Below are 21,704 nucleotides of genomic sequence, written 5' to 3'. Positions count from 1 at the left end.
TGTCTCTTTTTGTTTCTCTCTCTGTCTTTCTGTAATTTTTATTTTTATCATTTTCTCTGTTTCCTCTTTATCTGTTTTTTTCTCTCTCTACTACTACTCCTCTATCTATCTATCTATCTATCTATCTATCTATCTATCTATCTATCTATCTATCTATCTATCTATCTATCTATCATTCTATATATCTTTATTTCTCTCCCTCTTTCCCTCTCTGTCTTTCTTTCTTTCTCTCTTTTTTTATTTTTATTTCTTCCTTTCTTACATTTTTTTCTTCCTTTCTCTCTTTTTTTCCCTCTCTCTCTCTCTCTCTTTATTTCTCTTTTTCTTTCTGTCATTTTTATTTTATAATTTTCTCTGTTAACTCTTTCTCCATTTTTTCCCTCTCTCTACTTCTTCTTTATCTATCTATCTATCTATCTATCTATCTATCTATCTATCTATCTATCTATCTATCTATCTATCTCTTTCTTGCTTGCTTTCTCTCTCTTTATTTCTGTTTCTTATTCTTTCTTTCTTTCTTTCTTTCTTTCTTTCTTTCTTTCTTTCTTTCTTTCTTTTTTTCTCTCTCTCTTACTCTCTTTATCTTTTTTTTCTTCTTTTATCTCCCTTTTCTGACTTTTTTTCTTTTTCTCTCTCTATCTCACAATTTTTCCTTCTTTCTTCCTTCCATTTTTTTCTTTATTTCTCTCTTTTTTTATTTTTCTCTCTCTCTCTCTCTCTCTCTCTCTCTCTCTCTCTCTCTCTCTCTCTCTCTCTCTCTCTCTCTCTCTCTCTATCTCTCTTTTTATTTCTCTTACTTTCTTTCTTTTTTATTTTATAATTCTATCTATCTATCTATCTATCTATCTATCTATCTATCTATCTATCTATCTATCTATCTATCTATCTATCTATCTATCTATCCCTGTCCTTCAACTCTCACCTTCCTTCCTCCCCTTTTTTTCTCTCTCTGTTTCTCACATTCTCTGCTTTCTTTCTTTCTTTCTTTCTTTCTTTCTATTTTTCGCTCTCTTTCTTTCTTTCCCCATTTTATTTTCCCAAATCACACCTAAGCTGCATTTTTGCCAACCCCTTTTTGGGCACATTTAGGAGCATCAAGCGTTTGTGTTTTTTTTATTTTTTTATTCTAGTGACCAGAATATTAATTTATTTCACCCACTGAAATGAAACAAATGTCTTTTAGACACGTTTTACCCGTGTTTAGGAGCGTCAGGCGGTTTTTCTGCCAAATTCTTCTCTCTTGAACGCACAAGTTATGTTTTTTTGTTTTTGTTTTGTTTTGTTTTTTGTGTGTGTGTGTGGACACATAGGCTAACATGGAGGGGCGTTTAGCAGCACTAAAAAAAATGCCACGGTGCATGTGGCCTAAAATGCATACAACCCTGCGCCGCGGTTTGGCCGCAGACCTAGACCTTATAGTCTTATCTATTTCTTTGTCTGAGGATACACTTCATAGGTGTTTGTTTTCGATGTTGTTACTTTATATTCCTTTTATGTAATACAACAATTTAAAATCCAAAACTCATCTGGTCCCCGTTTCTCCGCATTCCTGCTTTCGGCGGTAGACCTATTATCCGACAGCCGTCTGTAGAGAAGACGGAGGAGCCGCCAACGATCAGCCCATATAAAAAAAAAAAAGACGATCTCTTCTCTTCAGACCACGATCTGTCCATGCGTGACATTGAGAAAACACAATACGCAATAATAACATTTGTCGGAGGGGTTGATGATAAGGAGGAGAAGAAAAAAATAAATAAAAGAACGCGGTTGATTAGGTCTTTTTAACAGCGTGTATTCATTTCCACAATGGCCTGTGATCTATTGTTCCGTGCCGGTTTTCGGTTGAATAAACCCCCTTGTGCTGTAAAGGGAAATATAACCAGCTTGGAAATAATCTCATTAATAAAGTCACATCGTGTGGATCTCCGGAGAACAAAAGCAGCTTCAATTTCACAACGGTTCATGCGTTCGCCGCGCGAAGTGCAACAATACCAGCGTGCCCGCGTGGCCGCCCCCCACCTTCCACCTCGCTCCAAGCGAGTCATCATACCGGCCTTCCTAACCCTACCACAAAGTCATCCGGGTTAAGAGCCATGCAATAACATCTGAAGAGGTCCCCGGGTGCCCGGCGGCAGAAAAAAAGGCTCTTTCATGCCAGGCTTTGTATCGGCGTTGGGTGGGTGGGGGGGGCTACCAGAGACAAAGCGCAAGAGTGCGAGCAAGCTTCTTTTTTTTTTCTTGCTTGTGCCAGTGGCATGCTGGCGAAGGCTGCAGCTATCTGGTACGCTGCCAAGTGAATGCCTACGGGGCAGCTGTGTACAGAAATGGAAGTAAATGACTGCGATATGAGCTGCTGATCTTAAGGGGTATGAGTGGGGGGGGGAGGGGTACTGGAAGCTTACTCTACTCCCTTCCAAGATTCCAGATTGAGACAAATATGAGAATCAAAAGAAAATTTCCGGGAAATTCACAAAGCAGTGATAAGCAATTTACTTGGAAATGTACTCCAAATTTTTTTGGGGGTCTATAGCAGAAAACAAAACCTGGATCCTTCAGGTGTATTCATAAAAAAAATTAAAAAAATCACGCATTGAAAGTGCACGTGCATTCGTTCTGTGGTGTGAATGGGGCAGAAAAAAATGTTTTTAGGCTATTTGCCATGCTGGTCGAATGGCTGCCATTAATTTAAAAAGAAAAATGCTGCATTTGGCCACTAGATGGCCCTAAGGATCATAGGTAATTCCTGTGATACTTAAAGCCACCTAGTGGCCAAATGTGGTATCTTCCATTTTTAAATCAAGCACAGCCAATTGCCTAATAGCATGTACTTTCACTGGCCAAAATGCTGTGCAAATTTTTTATAAATACACCGCCTTGTGTTTATTAACGTAAAATAAACCCTAACAAAATGACATTTGGCACGATTTACTAGTTTATGAAAGATAAAAGGAAACGTTCTGCAATTTTAGATTTTTTTTGGGGGGGGGGGGGCTCTATAGCAGCAAACAAAGTCTGGACACTTGAGGTGTATTTATTTAAAAAAAAATCCATCTCGTGCAAGTGCACATACATTCCCTATGTGTGAATGGTGCAAAAAAAAAAAGAATGTTATTGGCCTTTTTCCTGTGCTGGTCGAATGGTTGTCATTGATTAAAAATTGATAATGCTGCATTTGGCCACTAGATGGCCCTAAAGATCATAGATAATTCCTGTGAAACATAAGGCCAACTGGTGTCCAATTGTGGTATTTTCCATTTAACCACTTGCTATCCATTGACGTACCAGTGTGCCACTTTCTGTCTGTGATGGCACTGGTAGTTATCGGACACGGTGACAACGCGGGAGCAAAATTGGGAGACAGGGACAGAGCGTTGTCACTCTATACCACAAAGTGCCTGAACAAGAACCTTCATGGCAGGATTATTTTAATGATAAAATATCGAAAAATTGTTGATGACGAAAGGACTACCAAAGGTAGTGTCAGGACCTGGATCACCTGCTGGTGGTACCGTGGTTCCCAGGGTGGAGGGTTGGAATTCCAGTGTTCACCAGTGGGTGTCTCCCAGCAGATCCCAGCAATTAGTTTCCACCTGGAAAAGAGCAAGATCAGGATAAATGGCAACAGGATCTGGCAGCAGCAAAACACTGGAGCGAAGGGGAAATATGGTAGGGGGGGACCTAAATACCCTCCCAGCAGCCAGCATCAGGTAGAAACAAATTACTGGTAGATGCCCACTGGTGCATTTGGCCACTAGATGGCCCTAAAGATCGTAGATACTTCCTGTGAAACTTAAGGCCATCTGGTTGCCAATTGTGGTATTTTCCATTTTAACCACTTGCTATCCATCGACGTATCGGTATGCCACTTGCTGTTTGAATGCACTCCAGTGATGGATGCATGGCTTTCTGATGGTGACAACACTAGGACCATACCTGTGTAATGTGTGTTAAAACTGCCACTTTTAATCATCGGACACAGCGACAACGCGGGAGCAAAATTGGAAGACAGGGACAGAGCGTTGTCACGCTATACTAGAAAATGCCTGAACAAGAACCTTCATGGCAGGATTATTTTAATGATAAAATATTGAAAAAATTTTGATGACAAAAGGACTATTATTAAACGCTAAAGGTAGTGTCAGGACCTGGATCACCTGCTGGTGGCACCGTGGTTCCCAGGGCAGAGGGTTGGAATTCCAGTGTTCACCAGCAGGTGTCTCCCAGTAATCAGTTTCTACCTGATGCTGGCTGCTGGGAGGGTATTTTTGTCCTTCCCTACTAAATGCCTCTCGCTCCAGTGTTTTGCTGCTACCAGATCCTGTTGCCATTTATGCTGATCTTGCTTTTTTCCAGGTGGAAACTGATTCCTAGGATCTCCCGCTGGTGAACACTGGAATTCCAACCCTCCGCCCTGGGAACCACAGTGCCACCAGCAGGTTGTCCAGGTCCTGACACTACCTTTGGCATTTAATAATAGTCCTTTTAAATACCTCCCAACCCACCCGGATTCTGCGGGAACTTCACGCACAGACTGCATGTTCCCGCAGTCCCGTGAAGGGAAGTGAAGAGGAGATCCGACTGGCTGTGTGTACAGGTGAGAGAGAACCAATCCGTGCGTCCCCCCCCCCGCTCCACAACTTCTGCGATCCGCGGCAATCACCCCCCCAACCTCGATCACGATCCGCGGCAAACCCCCCCCCCCCCCCCCCGCGCTCAACAACCTCAATCCGTGGGTTTTTGAAATGTTGGGAAGTATGCTTTTGTCATCAACAATTTTCCCAGGAATGAGTTTCCACCTGGGAAAAAAGCAAGATTAGGATAAATGGCATTTAGTAGGCATTTAGTAGGGAAGGACCTAAATACCCTCCCAGCAGCCAGCATCAGGTAGAAACTGATTACTGGGAGACACCCGCTGGTGGACACTGGAATTACAACCCTTGGCCCAGGGAACCACAGTGCTACCAGGAGAAGGTAATTAAGGTCCTCCTGACAGGTTGGCTGGAAATGATAAGACGTTTATGCTACATTGTAATTGATATGATGCCAGGATTGTGTTTTAGCAGTGCGTTTTATGTTGATCTCCCTTTTCGATATGAGTTTCCGATATCCAACTTTCACCTTTTTTGTTTTCATTGCACAGGAGCTGCCTGACCTCCAGAGACCCGTACTGCGTGTGGTTGAAATCGGGGACCTGCGCCAACTTCCGGGGCGACCCAAGGTAACACAGCGACCATAATAAATACATCACATGCCAGATTATACCGGAGCTCCGTCTATCTCCCCGGCCTCATTTATCTAACCACGGATTAGCGGTTTAATGAACGGCGTTGCTTTCCCATAAGATCTAATTATTCAATAAGCACCGAAAAATGCTGGAATATGAATAATGGTTCAAATATAATGAAGCTCTATTTTTGTGAGGCGGATGTAGTCTCCAGATTATACTATGGAGGTATTTACTTAAAGTGGAACGCCATTTTTTTTGGAGTTTCTGATAGCATGGAGAAAGGTTTAGACCAGGGGTCTCAAACTGGTGGCCCTCCAGTTGTTTCAAAACTACAAGTCCCATCATGCCTCTGCCTGTGGGAGTCATGCTTGTAACTGTCAGCCTTGCAGTGCCTCATGGGACTTGTAGTTTTGCAACAGCTGGAGGGCCACCAGCTTGAAACCCCTGGTTTAGACTAACCATTCTCAACCAGGGTTCCAGGAAACCCTAGGGTTCCTTCAGAGGATACTAGGTGTTCCTTGAGCTGTGGCCAAAGCCCCTTGGCAGAGTCAGTGTCACCTTTTTTGCCGACTGTAAGGGTGGCATCTTGACCACAACTGCAAGGAGGAATTTTTTCCTATGATCCACAAGAAAATGGTTTTAGTAGGGGGTTCCCCAAGATCTGAACATTTTTTCAAGGGTTCCTCTGGAGTAAAAAAAGTTTGAGAAAGGTTTGTTTAGACCCTCTATCTGCTTCAGTTCTCCCTAACGTCCTGTCCAGGTGACTATACAGGATGGAGTGGAAAAGGGGTTAGATCACCTGTCAGGTTTTTATTGCTGCCTGGCACGATTCACCCTCTATATTTGTCCTGTTTACCAATATCACTGTGAGGGAAAGTGAAAAAGAAAATCCCAAATTTTGGGTTGTCACCAGAACAGGAATAGTCTTCCAATGGGGGGCACTAGTTCTGGTGACAACCAGGCCAGTGGCACCTGGTGCTTAAAATTTTTGCAGGGGTGCAAACTGGGAAAAAAAGCATCAATTGCAGCCACTGTGCCCATTAAACGCAGCCACTGTGCCCATCAAACGCAGCCACTGTGCCCATCAAACGCAGCCACTGTACCCATAAATTACCACCACTGTGCCATCAAACGTAGCTATTGTACCCATCAATTGCTGCCAGTGTGCCCATCAATTGCTGCCACTTTACCCATGAAACGCAGCCACTGTACCCATCAAGCACAGCCACTATGCCCATGAAACGCAGCCACTGTGCCATCAAACTCAGCCACTGTACCCATCAATTGCTGCCAGTGTGCCCATCTATTGCTGCCACTGTACCCATCAAACACAGCCACTGTACCCTTTAAGCACAGCCACTATGCCCATGAAATGCAGCGACTGTGCCATCAAACGCAACCACTGTACTCATAAATTACCGCCACTGTGCTATCAAACGCAGCTACTGTACCCATCAATTGCTGCCAGTTTGCCCATCAATTGCTGCTACTGTACCCAAACACAGCCACTTTACCCATAAATTACCGCCACTGTGCCATCAAACGCAGCTACTGTACCCATCAATTGCTGCCAGTTTGCCCATCAATTGCTGCTACTGAACCCATGAAACGCAGCCACTGTACCCATCAAGTACACTGTACCCATGAAACGCAGCCACTGTACCCATTAAGCACAGCCACTATGCCCATAAACCCAGCGACTGTGCCATAAAACGCAGCCACTTTATCCATAAATTACCGCCACTGTGCCATCAAACGCAGCTACTGTACCCATCAATTGCTGCCAGTTTGCCCATCAATTGCTGCTACTGTACCCATCAAATGCAGCCACTGTACACATAAATTACTGCCACTGTGCCATCAAACGTAGCTACTGTATCCATCAATTGCTGCCAGTGTACCCATAAAATGCAGCCACTGTACCCATCAAGCACAGACACTATGCCAATGAAACTCAGCGACTGTGCCATCAAACGCAGCCACTGTACCCATAAATTACCGCCACTGTGCCATCAAACGCAACTACTGTACCCATCAATTGCTGCCAGTGTGCCCATCAATTGCTGCCAGTGTGCCCATTAATTGCTGCCAGTGTTCCCATCAACTGCCGCTACTGTGCCCCATTAATTGCCGCTACTGTGCCCCATCAATTGCTGCCAGTGTGCATCGCCCGGGAGTCGGGACTTACCTGTCTCGCAGCGGGCCATGGTGGCGTCCTCCAGCCCTCTCTAGCAGGTGTCCAATCACAGCGCCTGTTGTTTTAGCCAATCAGGTGACAGGTAGCCAGACCCGAGCACCTGATTGGCTGAGAGGCGGGTCAGTGTTAGGAAAGCGATTTATTTGCTTTCCTAACACAACACTGAGTAATGCAATGCATGAATCTATCTATGGTGAGAGAGAGGTGGCAGGAGAAAGGGGGCGGCGCTCCTGCGCCCTTTATTGATGCACCGCCACGGAACCAGGAGATTCCCTCAATTTGGAGGGATTTCCTCTCACTTCCTATTTCTGCTTTGGGGCAGGAAATGAAGGGAAATCTCTCCAATGGGGACACTGATTCTGGTGACAACCAGGGATTCTCACACTTTGGAGGGATGTCCTGTCCTCACTTTCAGGATCAGGACCTGGTGAAAGCGTCCCACACCCAATCACTGCTAATTCACTGTGCCACCTAAACCACCAATAATCCTTAATTTTTTTTTTTTTTTTCTGATTTCCAGGGCCGGGGTTGAGCAGGAAGTTGAACAAACAAAACTTCGGGGCAACTGTCAAGGTGAGTGAGAAGATTCTTAAATAATAATAATTAAAAAAAAAACACCTTTAGTTTAAAATTACAACTAAAAGCCAATATAAAAGACACAAATAATCTGTATTCATTAATATACAGCATAATTAATTGTATTTTTGGTAAGGCAAGCAGTGCAAGTACCTTTGACTTGTTTGTAAAATTCTGGATCTGTCCCTCCTAAGAAGGAATCTAAGTGAGGGAATGATCTCCCTCTAAGGTGAGGCAGGGCCACCTGCACTATGAGGTGCTAGAGCGCACTCCTGAACGTGGCATTCTGTACATATCACACCCCTAAACCCTGCACTCTGTACATAGTGCACCCCTCAACACTGCACTCTGCGTATAATGCACCCCCGAGCCCTGCACTCTGTACACAACACACTCCTGAACTCTGCACTCTGTATGTAGTGCATTCCTGAACCCTACACTCTGTATGTAGTGCATTCCTGAATCCTGCACTCTGTATATAATGCACTCTTAAACTCTGCACTTTGTACATAGTGCACTGCTGAACCCTGCACTCTGTACATAGTGCACTCCTGAACTCTACACTCTGTATGCAGCATAATCTTAAACTCTGCACCCTGTACATAATGCACTCCTGAACCCTGCACTCTGTATGTAGTGCATTCCTGAACCCTGCACTCTGTAAATAATGCACTCTTGAACTCTGCACTTTGTACATAGTGCACTGCTGAACCCTACACTCTGTATGTAGCATAATCTTAAACTCTGCACTATGTACATATTGCACTCTTTGGGCCAGATTCTCAAAGGCGTTACGACGGCGCAACACCATTAGCGCCGTCGTAACACCTCATCTGGCCCCGGGTATCTATGCGACTGATTCTCAGAATCAGTTGCGCATAGGTACCCATTAGATCTGACAAGCGTAAGGCTGTTACGCTGTCAGATCTTAAAAGTAATTTTTTTCCCGCCGCTAGGTGTCGCATCGTCGCTTTTCCCCGTCGTCTATGCAAATGAGGTAAGTACGGCGATTCCCGAACATACGCGAGGTCGACGCAGCGAATTAACGTCGTTTGCGTAGCGTACCCGACGCGTTAGGTTGCCCCTGCTAATTAGCAGGCGCAACCAATGTTAACTATGGCCGTCGTTCCCGCGTCGAATTCAATAAAAATTACGTCGTTTGCGTAAGACGTCCGTGAATGGCGCTGGACGCCATTTACGTATACATCTAGGCAAATGACGTCGGGGCGACGTCATTTAGCGCAATGCACGTCGGGTAATTTACCCGACGGAGCATGCGCAGTACGCTCGGCGCGGGAGCGCGCCTAATTTAAATGGTGCCCGCCCCATTTGAATTGGGCGGGCTTGCGCCGAGCAATCTAACACTACACCGCCGCAAGTTTACAGGTAAGTGTTCTGAGAATCAGGATGTAAACCTGTAGACCTGCGGCGGTGTAACGTAGAGCTCATATATTACGCTGCTCAGGAGCAGCGCGAATGTATGAGAATCTGGGCCTTTAACCCTGCACTCTGTACATAGTGCACTGGTGAACCCTGCACTTTGTATGTAGCATAATCTTAAACTCTGCACTATGTACATATTGCACTCTTTAACCCTGCACTCTGTACATAGTGCACTGCTGAACCCTACACTCTGTATGTAGCATAATCTTAAACTCTGCACCCTGTACGTAGCGCAACCCAAAACCCTGTACTCTGTAGGTAGTGCACTGCTGAACCCCACACTCTGTACAAAGCACACTCCTGAACCCTGCACTCAGTATGTATTGCATTCCTGAACCCTGCACTCTGTATGTATTGCATTCCTAAACCCTGCACTCTGTACATAATGAACTCTTGAACTTCACTTCCAATCGACTCAACCTAGAACCTTGTTTTTTTTGCTTTCTGAGCTGCTCAAATTTGTGACAGATTTGCTAAAAAAAAAAAAAAAAATTCAATGAAGAAGGCTTGTCATTGTCTTCAAAAGCCCCACATGACCCGATAACTTTGATGCGAAGGAAAAACCCTTAAAAGATTCCGCCCTTTTCATCATAAAACGCATGTAAAAAGCAATTCATTTGCACCCAGCGGGAAGCCCGTGTAAGCACTTTGATTCATAACATGAAGATGTTTTTGAAGAGTTTTATGTCTGTTGGCTTGCGCTGTTCCCCGGCACTCAAGTCCTCTTCCATTCTCATATTTCATCGAGTTGAAGGGGGAAGATTATGGGACAACGTATTAATAAAACACAATCCATACAACCAAATCTTAGCTGGAAGAAGTGGCAACATTATGGGCTGTGACGTTTACAAGACAAATGGACGCGGGCGGGTTTTCCATCCTGCCGGCTGGTTTCGTAAAATTTATATCAGTCAATAAAACTGCATTAATTTTTAACATCACCAACAAGCCTCGGTGATGTATAGGCTGGCTTTCAAGTCTTTATCTTTTTTACTTCATCTTTTTTAATGGAAGCTATAGTCTGTTTTCACTAAGCATATAGTTTGAGTTAAATTGTATCTAAAGCCAACTTTTTTAGCGTGGGTAATGGTTAGAACCCTTTTCGGAAGAAGACGCTGAGAACTAGAGTGCCACACTGTAGTGTTAAAATCCAAAGTCAGGGGCCCCAACTGGACCACTGTGGTATAGAGACCTTTGGCAGAAGATCAGAAAAAGTGTTGCTCTCCTATTCAGGCTTAGGGCCTACAAAGAGAACCGACAAGTGACTAAACATGACTACTCGCCCATTTCCGTGTAGACGTATGTCAACCTGTGGGCTCCTTTTAGCAAGGATCACTTAAGAGTGATTTGGCGCCTATTCGATGGCCTGATGGAGCTCATAGGTTTGACTTCATATGACCACCCTAAGGAATGACCACAAGTGCTTTCTAAGGTTCGAAGTAATCCACCATGCACACACTACCCTATTGACCTAGACCAGAGGTCTCCAAACATTCTAAGCAAATTGCCAGTTTACTGTCCTTTAGGCTTGGGGGGGGGGGGTGCTGGATTGTGGCCAGTGGGCATAAACAATGCCTTATCATTGTTTTTAAGGTGAGGAAGAAGGCCCCATTGTTGGTATCAATGGGAAGAATAGTGTCATTGATGGTGTCAGTGGGAGAAATAGTGTCCCACCGGGCCGCAGCTTGGGAGCCACTGACCTAGACAGGTGACTCCTCACTCATGGTTTTCATGTAGATATCTGTCTACTTGTGGGCTCCCCTTAGCAAAGATCACTCAAGAGTAATCTTGCCCAATTTAAGGAACCCAATGGGGCTCATGGGTTTGGCTCTATATTACCACCCTAGGGAATGACCACATGTCCACCATGCACACACTACTACATGAGGCTGACCTATATGCAAGACATAGGCACAATCTAAGATGGACAGATACCTTCTCACTCATGGTTTTCACGTAGACATCTGTTCACTTGTGGGCTCCCTTTTAACAAAGATCACTCAAGAGTGATCTTGCCCCTATCCAATGGCCTGATAGACCAAGACATGGGCACATTCAAAGACAGGTGACTCCTCACTCATGATTCTCACATTGACATGTGTCCACCTGTGGGCCCCCTTTAGCGAGGATTACTCAATAGCTTTCATTCCTGAAGGTCAAAAGAAGCTCTCCTCTTTGGACAGGGCCAAGGTCAGTAATAAAACCACTGGCATTTAAAAGTTTCTAATGATGAATCCATGACCAAAGGCTCCACCAAATGGACCTGTGCGTGCCTTCCAAAAAGACTCTCACTCCATATGGCTAGAGGAAACGTTCGGAAAAAGTTTAGCACAGGTCATGTTAGTTAAGATGAAGTCAGAAGCAAAATCACTCCCTTTTTTGTTCCTTCCAAGAAACAGGGATGGTAAAGCATAACAACCCAGGGATATTATCGGTAGGGACACAATCTTAAATTCTAACAACAACCATGAAAGAAAACTTGTAGTCTGAGTTAGGAGTGTGATAGATTGCGTAACTGAATGGTCTTATGAAGTTGGGTCATGAGTTCTGAACAGTGGAGGATTGTTCTTTACAGTCTCCTGACAGTCTATGTGATCGCTCAGGCCTCACCGACTACGAAATGTGCAGTCCCACATTCAGAACTCTCTTATTTGTTATGAGAATGTCTGAATATCCCGTGGCATAATTTCTATTCATGATATTTTAACCTCTAAATGGTAAGATTTCCCTTTCGTGATTTATTTTTTGAGGCGTCAAACAACAATTTTTTGCCACCTGCTTCGGTAAAAAACAAACATAAATCTTAAAGCATACCTAGTGTGAAAATCAATATGCCTTTCCTGTAACATTCAGTCTGTGTGATGTTATAAAGCAGTAAAGAAAGACGAAACCCTATCCTGGAACAATGGTCTTGTGAAATGATCAGTGCCAAGACGCTAGTTACAACTTACATGGTCACCATTGATATATTGAGGGAGGCTGATCTTTAGGTGAAGATGACCAATCAGGGTGTCTGCTTGAATGGATTGGACCTAATGATATATGATATATATTCTTGGGTTGGACCAGCCTTTCATAACCTCTTTACTATGAAGGAAACCTTGGAATAGTTTGAAGGTCTCAAGGAACCCCCACTAAAAATATAACTCCATGATCCTCTATAAAAGACGAGAAGGCTCATCAACCTAGAGCATTATCCCAATAACAATTTATTATAAAAAAATGGGTAAATATCGACTTACAAACATAAAAACAGACAAAGCTCATCAAGATAGTAGTTGTCCGGAGCGCTCCATATGCTCTTAAGGTTTGGGAGGACATCTCCTGGATCCAACTGGCGTTTGGAAGGTAATACCCTCTTCCACAGTGCCAAAATTTTTTTGCAGTTGGCTCCAGGAGATTCAGGAGATTTCCTCCCAAGTCTTAGGAGCATACTGTATGGAGAGGTTCAAACAACTACTACCTTGATGAGCTTTGTCTGTTTTTATGGTTGTAAGTGAATATTTACCCATTTTTAATAATAAATGGTTAGATATTTACTCATTGCAAGCAAATAAATTGTTATTGGGATAATGTGCTAGGCTGGTGTGCCCTCTCTTTTGTTTGTTTTTTGCGCGTCGTAATTGCATACAGACGAACGCGATTTGCGATAGGAATTTTTCCTGTCACGAAAATTGAGATCCTGCTCTTTTCTTGGCCGGAATTCTGATCGTGTGTATTCATCTGGGAAACATAGAAAAATAATAAAATGCATTATTCATTCTGGGTAAGACTTGTCAAGAGGTCCAAATGTGTCCATGGGTCTGAGATGACAGTTGGCTGTGATCTGAAAAAATTCTTGTCTAAAGGCTCTTTCAACAAACAGGCATGCTTGCTTGAGTGGTAAAAGTAGGAGACCATTCTGAGCGTAAACTTTCCTTGGGGGCAGTGCACCAGCCGGGAAAATCCCACCCATTCAGTCAATTCCAGCACCCAAGGACACTTGGTCTTGCATGTTAATTCCTATGGTGACACAGAGTGGTAAAAAGACGAGACCATCTTCACCATAAACTTTATTCGGGATCAGTACAGAGAGGCAAGCATGGAATTCAGGAAGCCAGTGCTCCCAAAGCTGCGTCGGCGTGGCGTAGGTTTCGAAGGCGCAGGCCGGCGTAGGTGGAAGTGGGCTTGTCCCATGCAAAGCCAGGCAAATGAGGCGTGACCCCATGCAAATGATGGTTGGAGAGCCAGACAAGTATGTTTAACGAACTCCGCATGCGCCGGGATGTGGACACATCCATCTGCGCATGCTCAAAACCCAGTCGGAACAACTGTCTAAAATACGCCGGATCACTGCCTACGACGTTAACGTAACCTACGCCCAGCCATATTCACGTCCAGAGTAAACAACGTAAAATACGCCGGCTTGAGTTCCCTTATGCAGACCTTTCCATGTCTGCTGCTGGGTTACACCTGATTTATGGGGCTTAACTTTACGCCGGACGTACAACTTACGCGCACATCGCGTAGACTGCGTCGGGCGCACTTACGTTCGTGAATCGGCGTATCTCCCTCATTTGCATATTTGAATAGAAAATCAATGGGAGCGCCACATGCGTCCGTCGTAAATATGCGCCCACCCTATGACGGCGTAGGCAATTTACGTTGGTGGGATGAAGCCTGTTTTTAGGGCGTATCTTAGTTTGTGGGTACGGCGCACAGATACGACGGCGCATATTTGCACTTACACGGCGTATCTGGAGATACGTCGGCGCAAGTGCTTTGTGAATCCGGGCCAATTACTCTTCATAGGCCTGCCATCCAATATATGTATAATGACCACCCTTTCGGTGTATCCATAGATCTTTTACATTAAGTCAGAGGAGTCAGTGACTCCCACCTCATTATGTGTATTAATAATTATTCTTCGACAAAACATTTAATCTATGGTTAAGAGTCCAACCCAAGAATATAAATCCTTATATGCCACAAGCATACCTACACAGACAAATATGTGGCTTTGCAATAGCATGAGAAATCCAACATATCCTCCTAAGTGCTACTTTCCACAAAGCAATATATGTTAATATAGGCAAGAAAGCATTGTCTTCAATCAATACGGAATAATATTATAGTCCTCCCGGATACGGCTCTCCGGCAAACAGATTGTGTCTGCAATCAATATGAAATGAGTTATATAGTGCCATATAGTGTGAATACCCGATGCAACTGTAGATATGGAAGACATTACATGGTGAGACTGTATTGTTTATCTTATACAGATCACGGAGAGAGTGCTTCTATGCCAATGTGCAATCTGTTCAGATGGAGAGCTATATCTGCGAGGACTATACTGCTTGTTTCGTATTGATTGCGGGCAGTGTATTCTTGCCTATATCAAACATATATTGCTTTGTGGAACACTTATGATGAGATGTTGGATTGTTTGTGTTATTGCAAAAGAGATATATTTGTCTGTATAAGTATGCTTGTGGCATAAGGAAATACAGTATATTCATGGGTTGGATCAGCCTCCCTCAACATTTGTACCATGGAGGAACCCTTGGAAAAGTTTGCCGCCAGTAAAACTATATTTATAGCTTATGCCAGGGCTGGACTGGGACAAATATTTGGCCCTGGACTTCATCCAGACTGGCCCACTTTGACAGGTCTCTCCCATGGCAGCCGGACAATTCCGCCCCCCCCGGCCACCCAAGCCCCCTCTCTACCTTCACTAGCCACTAGCCGTTCTACTTTATTAGAATAGAATGGCTGGTACTGGTACTCTTATAGGTAGTACCAGTGGGGAAGCTAGACATTATTTCACCCGGGGCAAAGAATCAGCTCGGTGCCCCCCTTATGGGACAAGATTAGGCAGAAGTGAGAAACTCCCAGGCCATAGCTGTTGAGTCAGCTGTCTGTCCCCTCCCCCGTGCTCCTTCTGGTCCCCCCCACGCTCCTCTGTCATCCCCCCTGGTCCTCCCCCTGCTTCTCTGTTCCCCCCCAGGTGAGCGATGCGGGGAGGGAGAGACAAAGGAGTGGAGGGGGCGGCGGTCTGCTGTCACTGAAGCCGGCCCACTGAGCCATCGGCCCAACGGGAAACTCCCGGCAGTCCCAATGGCCAGTCCATCCCTGGCTTATGCTACACTTTTGTGATTTGTAGGTCGTAGAGAGTTTTCGATAGGTTCAATAGGTTTCAAAAGGGTTCAATAGGCTTTTAGCAGATTATAGGTATGCTGATAGCATATCCATAATTATATATATTCTTGGGTTGTACCAGCCTTTCATTGAAGGTCTCAAGGAACCCCCACTAAAAATGAGATTTATAACATGTATAATCTGTAGGTTGTAGAGAGTTTTCGATTGGATTCAAAAGGGTTCAATGGGTTTTTAGTAGATCTTTTCATTTCGCTACAAAGATACAATTTGATCAACTGGAAAAATGGGTCATAAATAAACAATAATCCAAGTCGTTACTATTAAAATTATTGATACAAAAAATCAAGATGTAACTTGTTGGTTGAATGGTCCAGCTCTACCAATATCGACTGGTGAGGTTCTTAGGAAGAGGGAGAAGCAGGTCTTCTTTTCAGCTGGAACTTGGTGGAACTCGGTTTCACCACCTTTGGCTCAGGTCTTCTGCTCCCTGCCCACCACTATCACTTGTAAACACATGATTACAAGTGACAGTTCGTCTCCCAACGATCTGTTCCAGGGGTCAAGTCCTGGGGAATAAAGTGTGGGAACTCCCACCCAAGATCCACTCCCCCACCAAAAAAAAAATGATACGCTCATATACATAATTACTAAAGCGCATGTTTTTTTTTTTAGCAAGTTCTTTCTAAATCCCGCGTTTAACTTGCCGCAGACCTCCGCAATGTCTCCTGGGAACAATGACAAAAGCTCCCAGGAGACATTTCGGCATCGAGGAAGTGACGGAATACCCGCACACTACCCGATGAATCCATATACAGGAAGCGGGCAGTAACATAAAGGATTACTAAGGTTCGCCTGCCCCTGACAAAGAGTCAAGCTGGGCATCGCCGCTTAGTGAAGGATTGGCTCGAGTGGCTCGGCTGCTTTAGTCTTGCAAAGGGAACTGCGTTCCTGCTGTGAAAAAAGTGCAGGAACTCCGTTCCCACACGTTCCCGCAGGACTTGAGCCCTGATCTGTTCCCCTGAGCGGCTCCCACTGAGTGCAGGATGGGGACAAGGGAGATGCAGGTGCAGTGCAGATGCCTACAAAATTAATAAAAGGTAGAGCTTAAATATCTGTATGTGGTGGTGGCTGTGTAGGCTTTGTTTAAATATATTCTATTGTCAAACAACCCCAACCTGAAAAGGGATCTATCCCGTTAAAAAATAAAAAAGTTTTGGCTGTAAAATAAATACAAATATTCATGACAGATCAAAGAAAATCATATTTTATTAGGTCAATCACAGACCTACCTATAACTTGAAATTTGTATTTTTTTGGCGAGCCTATGTACAGTTTTTAAATTGGGAAAATATCTGAGCATAGATATAAGAAAATAATGCAGTATGTAAAGTATCATATAGCGCCTCCAATGATTATTTTCTCTTTCATATTCATTTGCAGATCTCGTCACTGCATCGGGGAGTCTTGATGGCGATGGAGACTCCGCTTACGGTAAGTTACCAAAAAAAAAAAAAAATCACCCCTCTCCTTCCCATTCTCCGCCCCCCTAAATGTCTCTGCTTCATGTCTTCATTTGTGTGCTATCTAGTTGGCTTCAACCCACCTCACTGTAGTAGAGAGAGAAAGAGAGAGCATGCCAACAGCCAGAAAAGGATAACGATCAGCAATCCATCTAAGCTTGTGTTTGTCCAAATAATGCGAATCCTAGAGCTTCCAATATAGTTTAATTTTACATGAGCCAACGTTGACAAGCAGCCAACAGTGGTATATGCCAATTATAAGACATCAGGCAGCCATAAAAAAATAAAATAAATTAAGGTGTCCAAACTGAATTATTGCTCACAAGAGACCCAAACCTACACCAATGGCTCACCAGTTTGGTGGAAACCAAAAATGAATAATCAGAATTCACCAGCTGGCTCATCAGCCTCCATCGAGATCTGCCTCTAGCTGCTTGAACATTGTTCATGAGAAAGGGCTCAGGAACCTACATGCTTAAAGCGGTGGTTCACCCTAAATAACAAGTTTCTACCTTGCCATTCAGCATACTAGCGTCAGCTAAAGTATGCCTTTATTATTTTTTTTGCGCCGTACTCACAGTTTAATCCCCTAGTTAAATTTCAGACACCCGTGGGGAATGGGCGTTCCTATGCAGAGGGGAACATGATTGACGGCCGGCTATGGCGCGTCACGCTTCCCGAGAAGAGCCGGAGTAGGACTCGGCTCTTCACGGCGCTATACGGCGCCTGGGCACAGACTAGGAGCTGACTGCGCAGGCGCCGTGAAGAGCCAAGTCCTATTTCGGCTATTTTCGGGAAGCGTGACGCGCCATAGCCGGCCGTCAATCATCTTCCCCTCTGCCTAGGAACGCCTACTAAGTCTGAAACTTAACTAAGGGATTAAACTGTGAGTACGGCGCCAAAAAAATAAATAAAGGCATACTGTAGCTCGCGCTAGTATGCTGGATAGCATGGTAGAATTTTTTTTTTTTTTTTTTTTTTTTAGGATGAACCCCCGCTTTAATGTCTGCTACACTACTTCAGAGTAACATACAGGGCGGGCCATTTATATGGATACACCTTAATAAAATGGGAATGGTTGGTGATATTAACTTCCTGTTTGTGGCACATTAGTATATGTGAGGGGGGGGAAACTTTTCAAGATGGGTGGTGACCATGGCGGCCATTTTGAAGTCGGACATTTTGAATCCAACTTTTGTTTTTTCAATAGGAAGAGGGTCATCTGACACATCAAACATATTGGGAATTTCACAAGAAAAACAATGGTGTGCTTGGTTTTAATGTAACTTTATTCTTTCATGAGTTATTTACACGTTTCTGACCACTTATAAAATGTGTTCAATGTGCTCTCCAGTGACATGTGGCGAGTGCTACGCTGTGGGCTCTTGCTGAATGAAGCTAGGACAGCCACTGATGTTTCTTCATTAGTGACAGATTTCATGCGTCGCCCACATTTTGGCAAATCCAACACTGAACCAGTTTGACGAAACTTAGCAAGCAGTTTGCTAACTGTAGCATGGGAGATGGGTGGTCTCGTAGGCTGTCTTGCATTGAAATCTGCTGCTATGTACCCGGTTACTGCGTTCACCAGACATCAACACAATTTCTATCCGCTCCGCACGTGTTAACCTCGGCGACATGTCAATGGCGGTAACCAAAGAGAAACTTGTAAATAACTCATGAAAGAATAAAGTTACGTTAAAACCAAGCACACCATTGTTTGTCTTGTGAAATTCCCAATAAGTTTGATGTGTCACATGACCCTCTTCCTATTGAAAAAACAAAAGTTGGATTCAAAATGTCCGACTTCAAAATGGCCGCCATGGTCACCACCCATCTTGAAAAGTTTCCCGCCTCACATATATTAATGTGCCACAAACAGGAAGTTAATATCACCAACCATTCCCATTTTATTAAGGTGTATCCATATAAATGGCCTACCCTGTGGTTACATAGTTAGTCAGGTTGAAAAAAGACACAAGTCCATCTAGTTCAACCAATAGAAAAAAAATGAATAAATAGAACAAATAAATTGAAAACCTCCAATTATTTTTTTCTATTGTTTGAACTAGATGGACTTGTGTCTTTTTTTTAACCAGACTAGCTATATGTAACTATCTACAGCATAATAAAAACCACAGTTGATCTAGGAAGGAAATAAAAAAAAAACGTATAAAGCATGGTCCAACTTTGAAGACTTCTGTTGCAGAGTTCTTAACTGTGTGGACCAGAACATTCATTCCTATGACCAGTCTATGTTCATGGTGACCCGGAGGAGTATGGCTTCAGCCATAGGAATCTATGGGCTGACCAGTGTGCACGTGCAATAGGAGCAGGATGTGGCGGGGACCACTTTCTACAAAGGTTATGCAGCACCGAATGGGGCTGAAGGTCAGGTGTCTGTCTCTCAGGGGGGTTGGGAGAACATTTAAAAAGGAAAGTTGTCCTTCGATTTTTCCGTCCTCTCCCGAGTGGCCAACACCTACCTACATGCTTAATATCTGCCCTACTTTAGAGTTACATAGTTAGCCAGGTTGAAAAAAGACACAAGTCCATCTAGTTCAACCAACAAAATATATATATATATATATATATATATATATATATATATATATATATATATATACAGTATATAGAAAACCAAAAAAAAACAATAAACACAGTCCATGGTGGCCCCTAGTCATCAAAAGAAGTATGGCTTTAGCCATGGGAATCAAGGGGCGGTGGTGTTGTGCATTCATGTATAAGAGCCAAGAACTTTTTCCACAAACCAAACAGTCAAGATCGGGGCTGAAGATAAGTATTTGGATAGGTGTCTGCCACTTGGGGAGGTTGGGAGAACAATTAAAAGACATCTTGTCCCTTAAACCTCCTTCCATTCAAATTTTGGTGCCCCGTATGGGGAACAGACAGCAAAAAAGAGGATAGGAGTTCTATCGCTTCCCCACCTGATATAAAACCAAGGCCTCGTACACACGATAGGTTAAACAGAGGACAACGGTCTGATGGACTGTTTTCATCGGTCAAAACCAATCGTGTGTGGGCCCCATAGGTTATTTAACCATCGGTTAAAAAAAAGCCAACTTGCTTTAAATTTAACCGATGGATTCCTAACCGATAGGTCAAAACCGATCGTTAGTAGGCACAACCATCGGTTAAAAACCCGCGCATGCTCAGAATCAAGTCGACGCATGCTTGGAAGCATTGAACTTCGTTTTTTTCAGCACGTCGTTGTGTTTTACGTCACCGCGTTCTGACACGATCGGTTATTTAACCTATGGTGTGTAGGCGTGACGGACCATTAGTTAGCTTCATCGGTTAACCAATGAAAACGGTCCATCAGACCGTTCTCATCGGATGGACTGATCGTGTGTACAGGGCTTTTTTAACCGATGGTGTGTGGGCGCGACGGACCATCAGTCAGCTTCATCGGTTAACCAATGAAAACGGTCCATCAGACCGTTCTCATCGGATGGACTGATCGTGTGTACAGGGCTTTTTTAACCGATGGTGTGTGGGCGCGACGGACCATCAGTCAGCTTCATCGGTTAACCGATGAAAACGGTCCATCAGACCGTTCTCATCGGGTGGACTGATCGGGTGTACGCGGCTTAACAAAAATGATTGTCTTCAGTTTGCCTCTAACACAACGTAGGGTATAAAATTATAAAATGTAATCATTCGTAATTTTCGTTGGGGGTCGCTGGTCAGCGAGACCTCCTCTAACGTTGAATGTACTTAACGCTCTGATATGCTAAATAGGAATGCGTTTCCAGTCTTTCCGTGTGACATTTTACTTGTCTTCATTAGACTTTAACATTATCAGACCGTTTCCGCTTGTCTGAATAAATTGACACTCTAAAGAAATGAGCGGGTCGTGTCAGATGGAGCAATCGTTCCAAGAAAAGGAAAAAAAAAACATAATTAGGCCATCAAAACTTTGGCCCAGATTCTCAACGGACTTACGACGGCGCAGCGCCATGTACGCCGTCGTAAGTCTTAATCTGACCCGTCGTATCTATGCGACTGATTCTTAGAATCAGTTACGCATAGTTATCCATTAGATCCGACAGGCGTAAGTCCCTTACGCCGTCGGATCTAAACTGCAATTTCTTTTTTGCCCGCTAGGTGGCGCTTCCGTCGAATTCTGCGTTGAGTATGCAAATTAGCTAGATACGTGAATTCCTGAGCGTATGCGCGGCCGACACAGTAAAGTTACGGCGTGTACGTTAGGCTTTTCCCGGCGTAAAGTTGCCCCTGCTATAGGAGGCGCAGCCAATGTTAAGTATGGCCGTCGTTCTCCGCGTCTAAATTTTAAAAAGTTACGTCGTTTGCGTAAGTCGTCCGTGAATGGGGCTGGACGTCATTTACGTTCACGTCAAAACCAATGACGCCCTTGCGACGTCATTTGGAGCAATGCACACTGGGATATTTTACGGATGGCGCATGCGCAGTTCGTTCGGCGCGCGGATGCGCTTCATTTAAATGATACACGCCCCCTACCCGCCGAATTTGAATTCCGCCGGGTGATTTACGCTACGCCGCCGCAACTTTACAGGCAAGTGCTTTGTGAATAAAGCACTTGCCTGAAAAACTTGCGGCG

General features: G+C 44.1%; 1 protein-coding gene across 2 annotated transcripts in view; it reads left to right on the top strand.

Annotated features, from left to right (window-relative positions):
• The window catches only part of SEMA6C (semaphorin 6C), a 280,483-nt gene that overhangs the window by 236,884 nt on the left and 21,895 nt on the right, over positions 1 to 21,704 (top strand). For both annotated transcript variants that reach the window (XM_040333776.1, XM_040333777.1), the window contains exons 16-18: positions 5,141 to 5,218; positions 7,945 to 7,997; positions 17,022 to 17,072. In XM_040333776.1, coding sequence (XP_040189710.1) covers positions 5,141 to 5,218; positions 7,945 to 7,997; positions 17,022 to 17,072 — 182 coding nt within the window. The remainder of the gene's footprint in view (positions 1 to 5,140; positions 5,219 to 7,944; positions 7,998 to 17,021; positions 17,073 to 21,704) is intronic.

This window comes from Rana temporaria, chromosome 13 (genome assembly GCF_905171775.1).
Source record: "Rana temporaria chromosome 13, aRanTem1.1, whole genome shotgun sequence".
Classification (NCBI taxonomy): domain Eukaryota; kingdom Metazoa; phylum Chordata; class Amphibia; order Anura; family Ranidae; genus Rana; species Rana temporaria.
The sequence above is the reverse complement of the archived record's forward strand: the minus strand, read 5'-3'. Positions and strand labels throughout refer to the sequence as shown.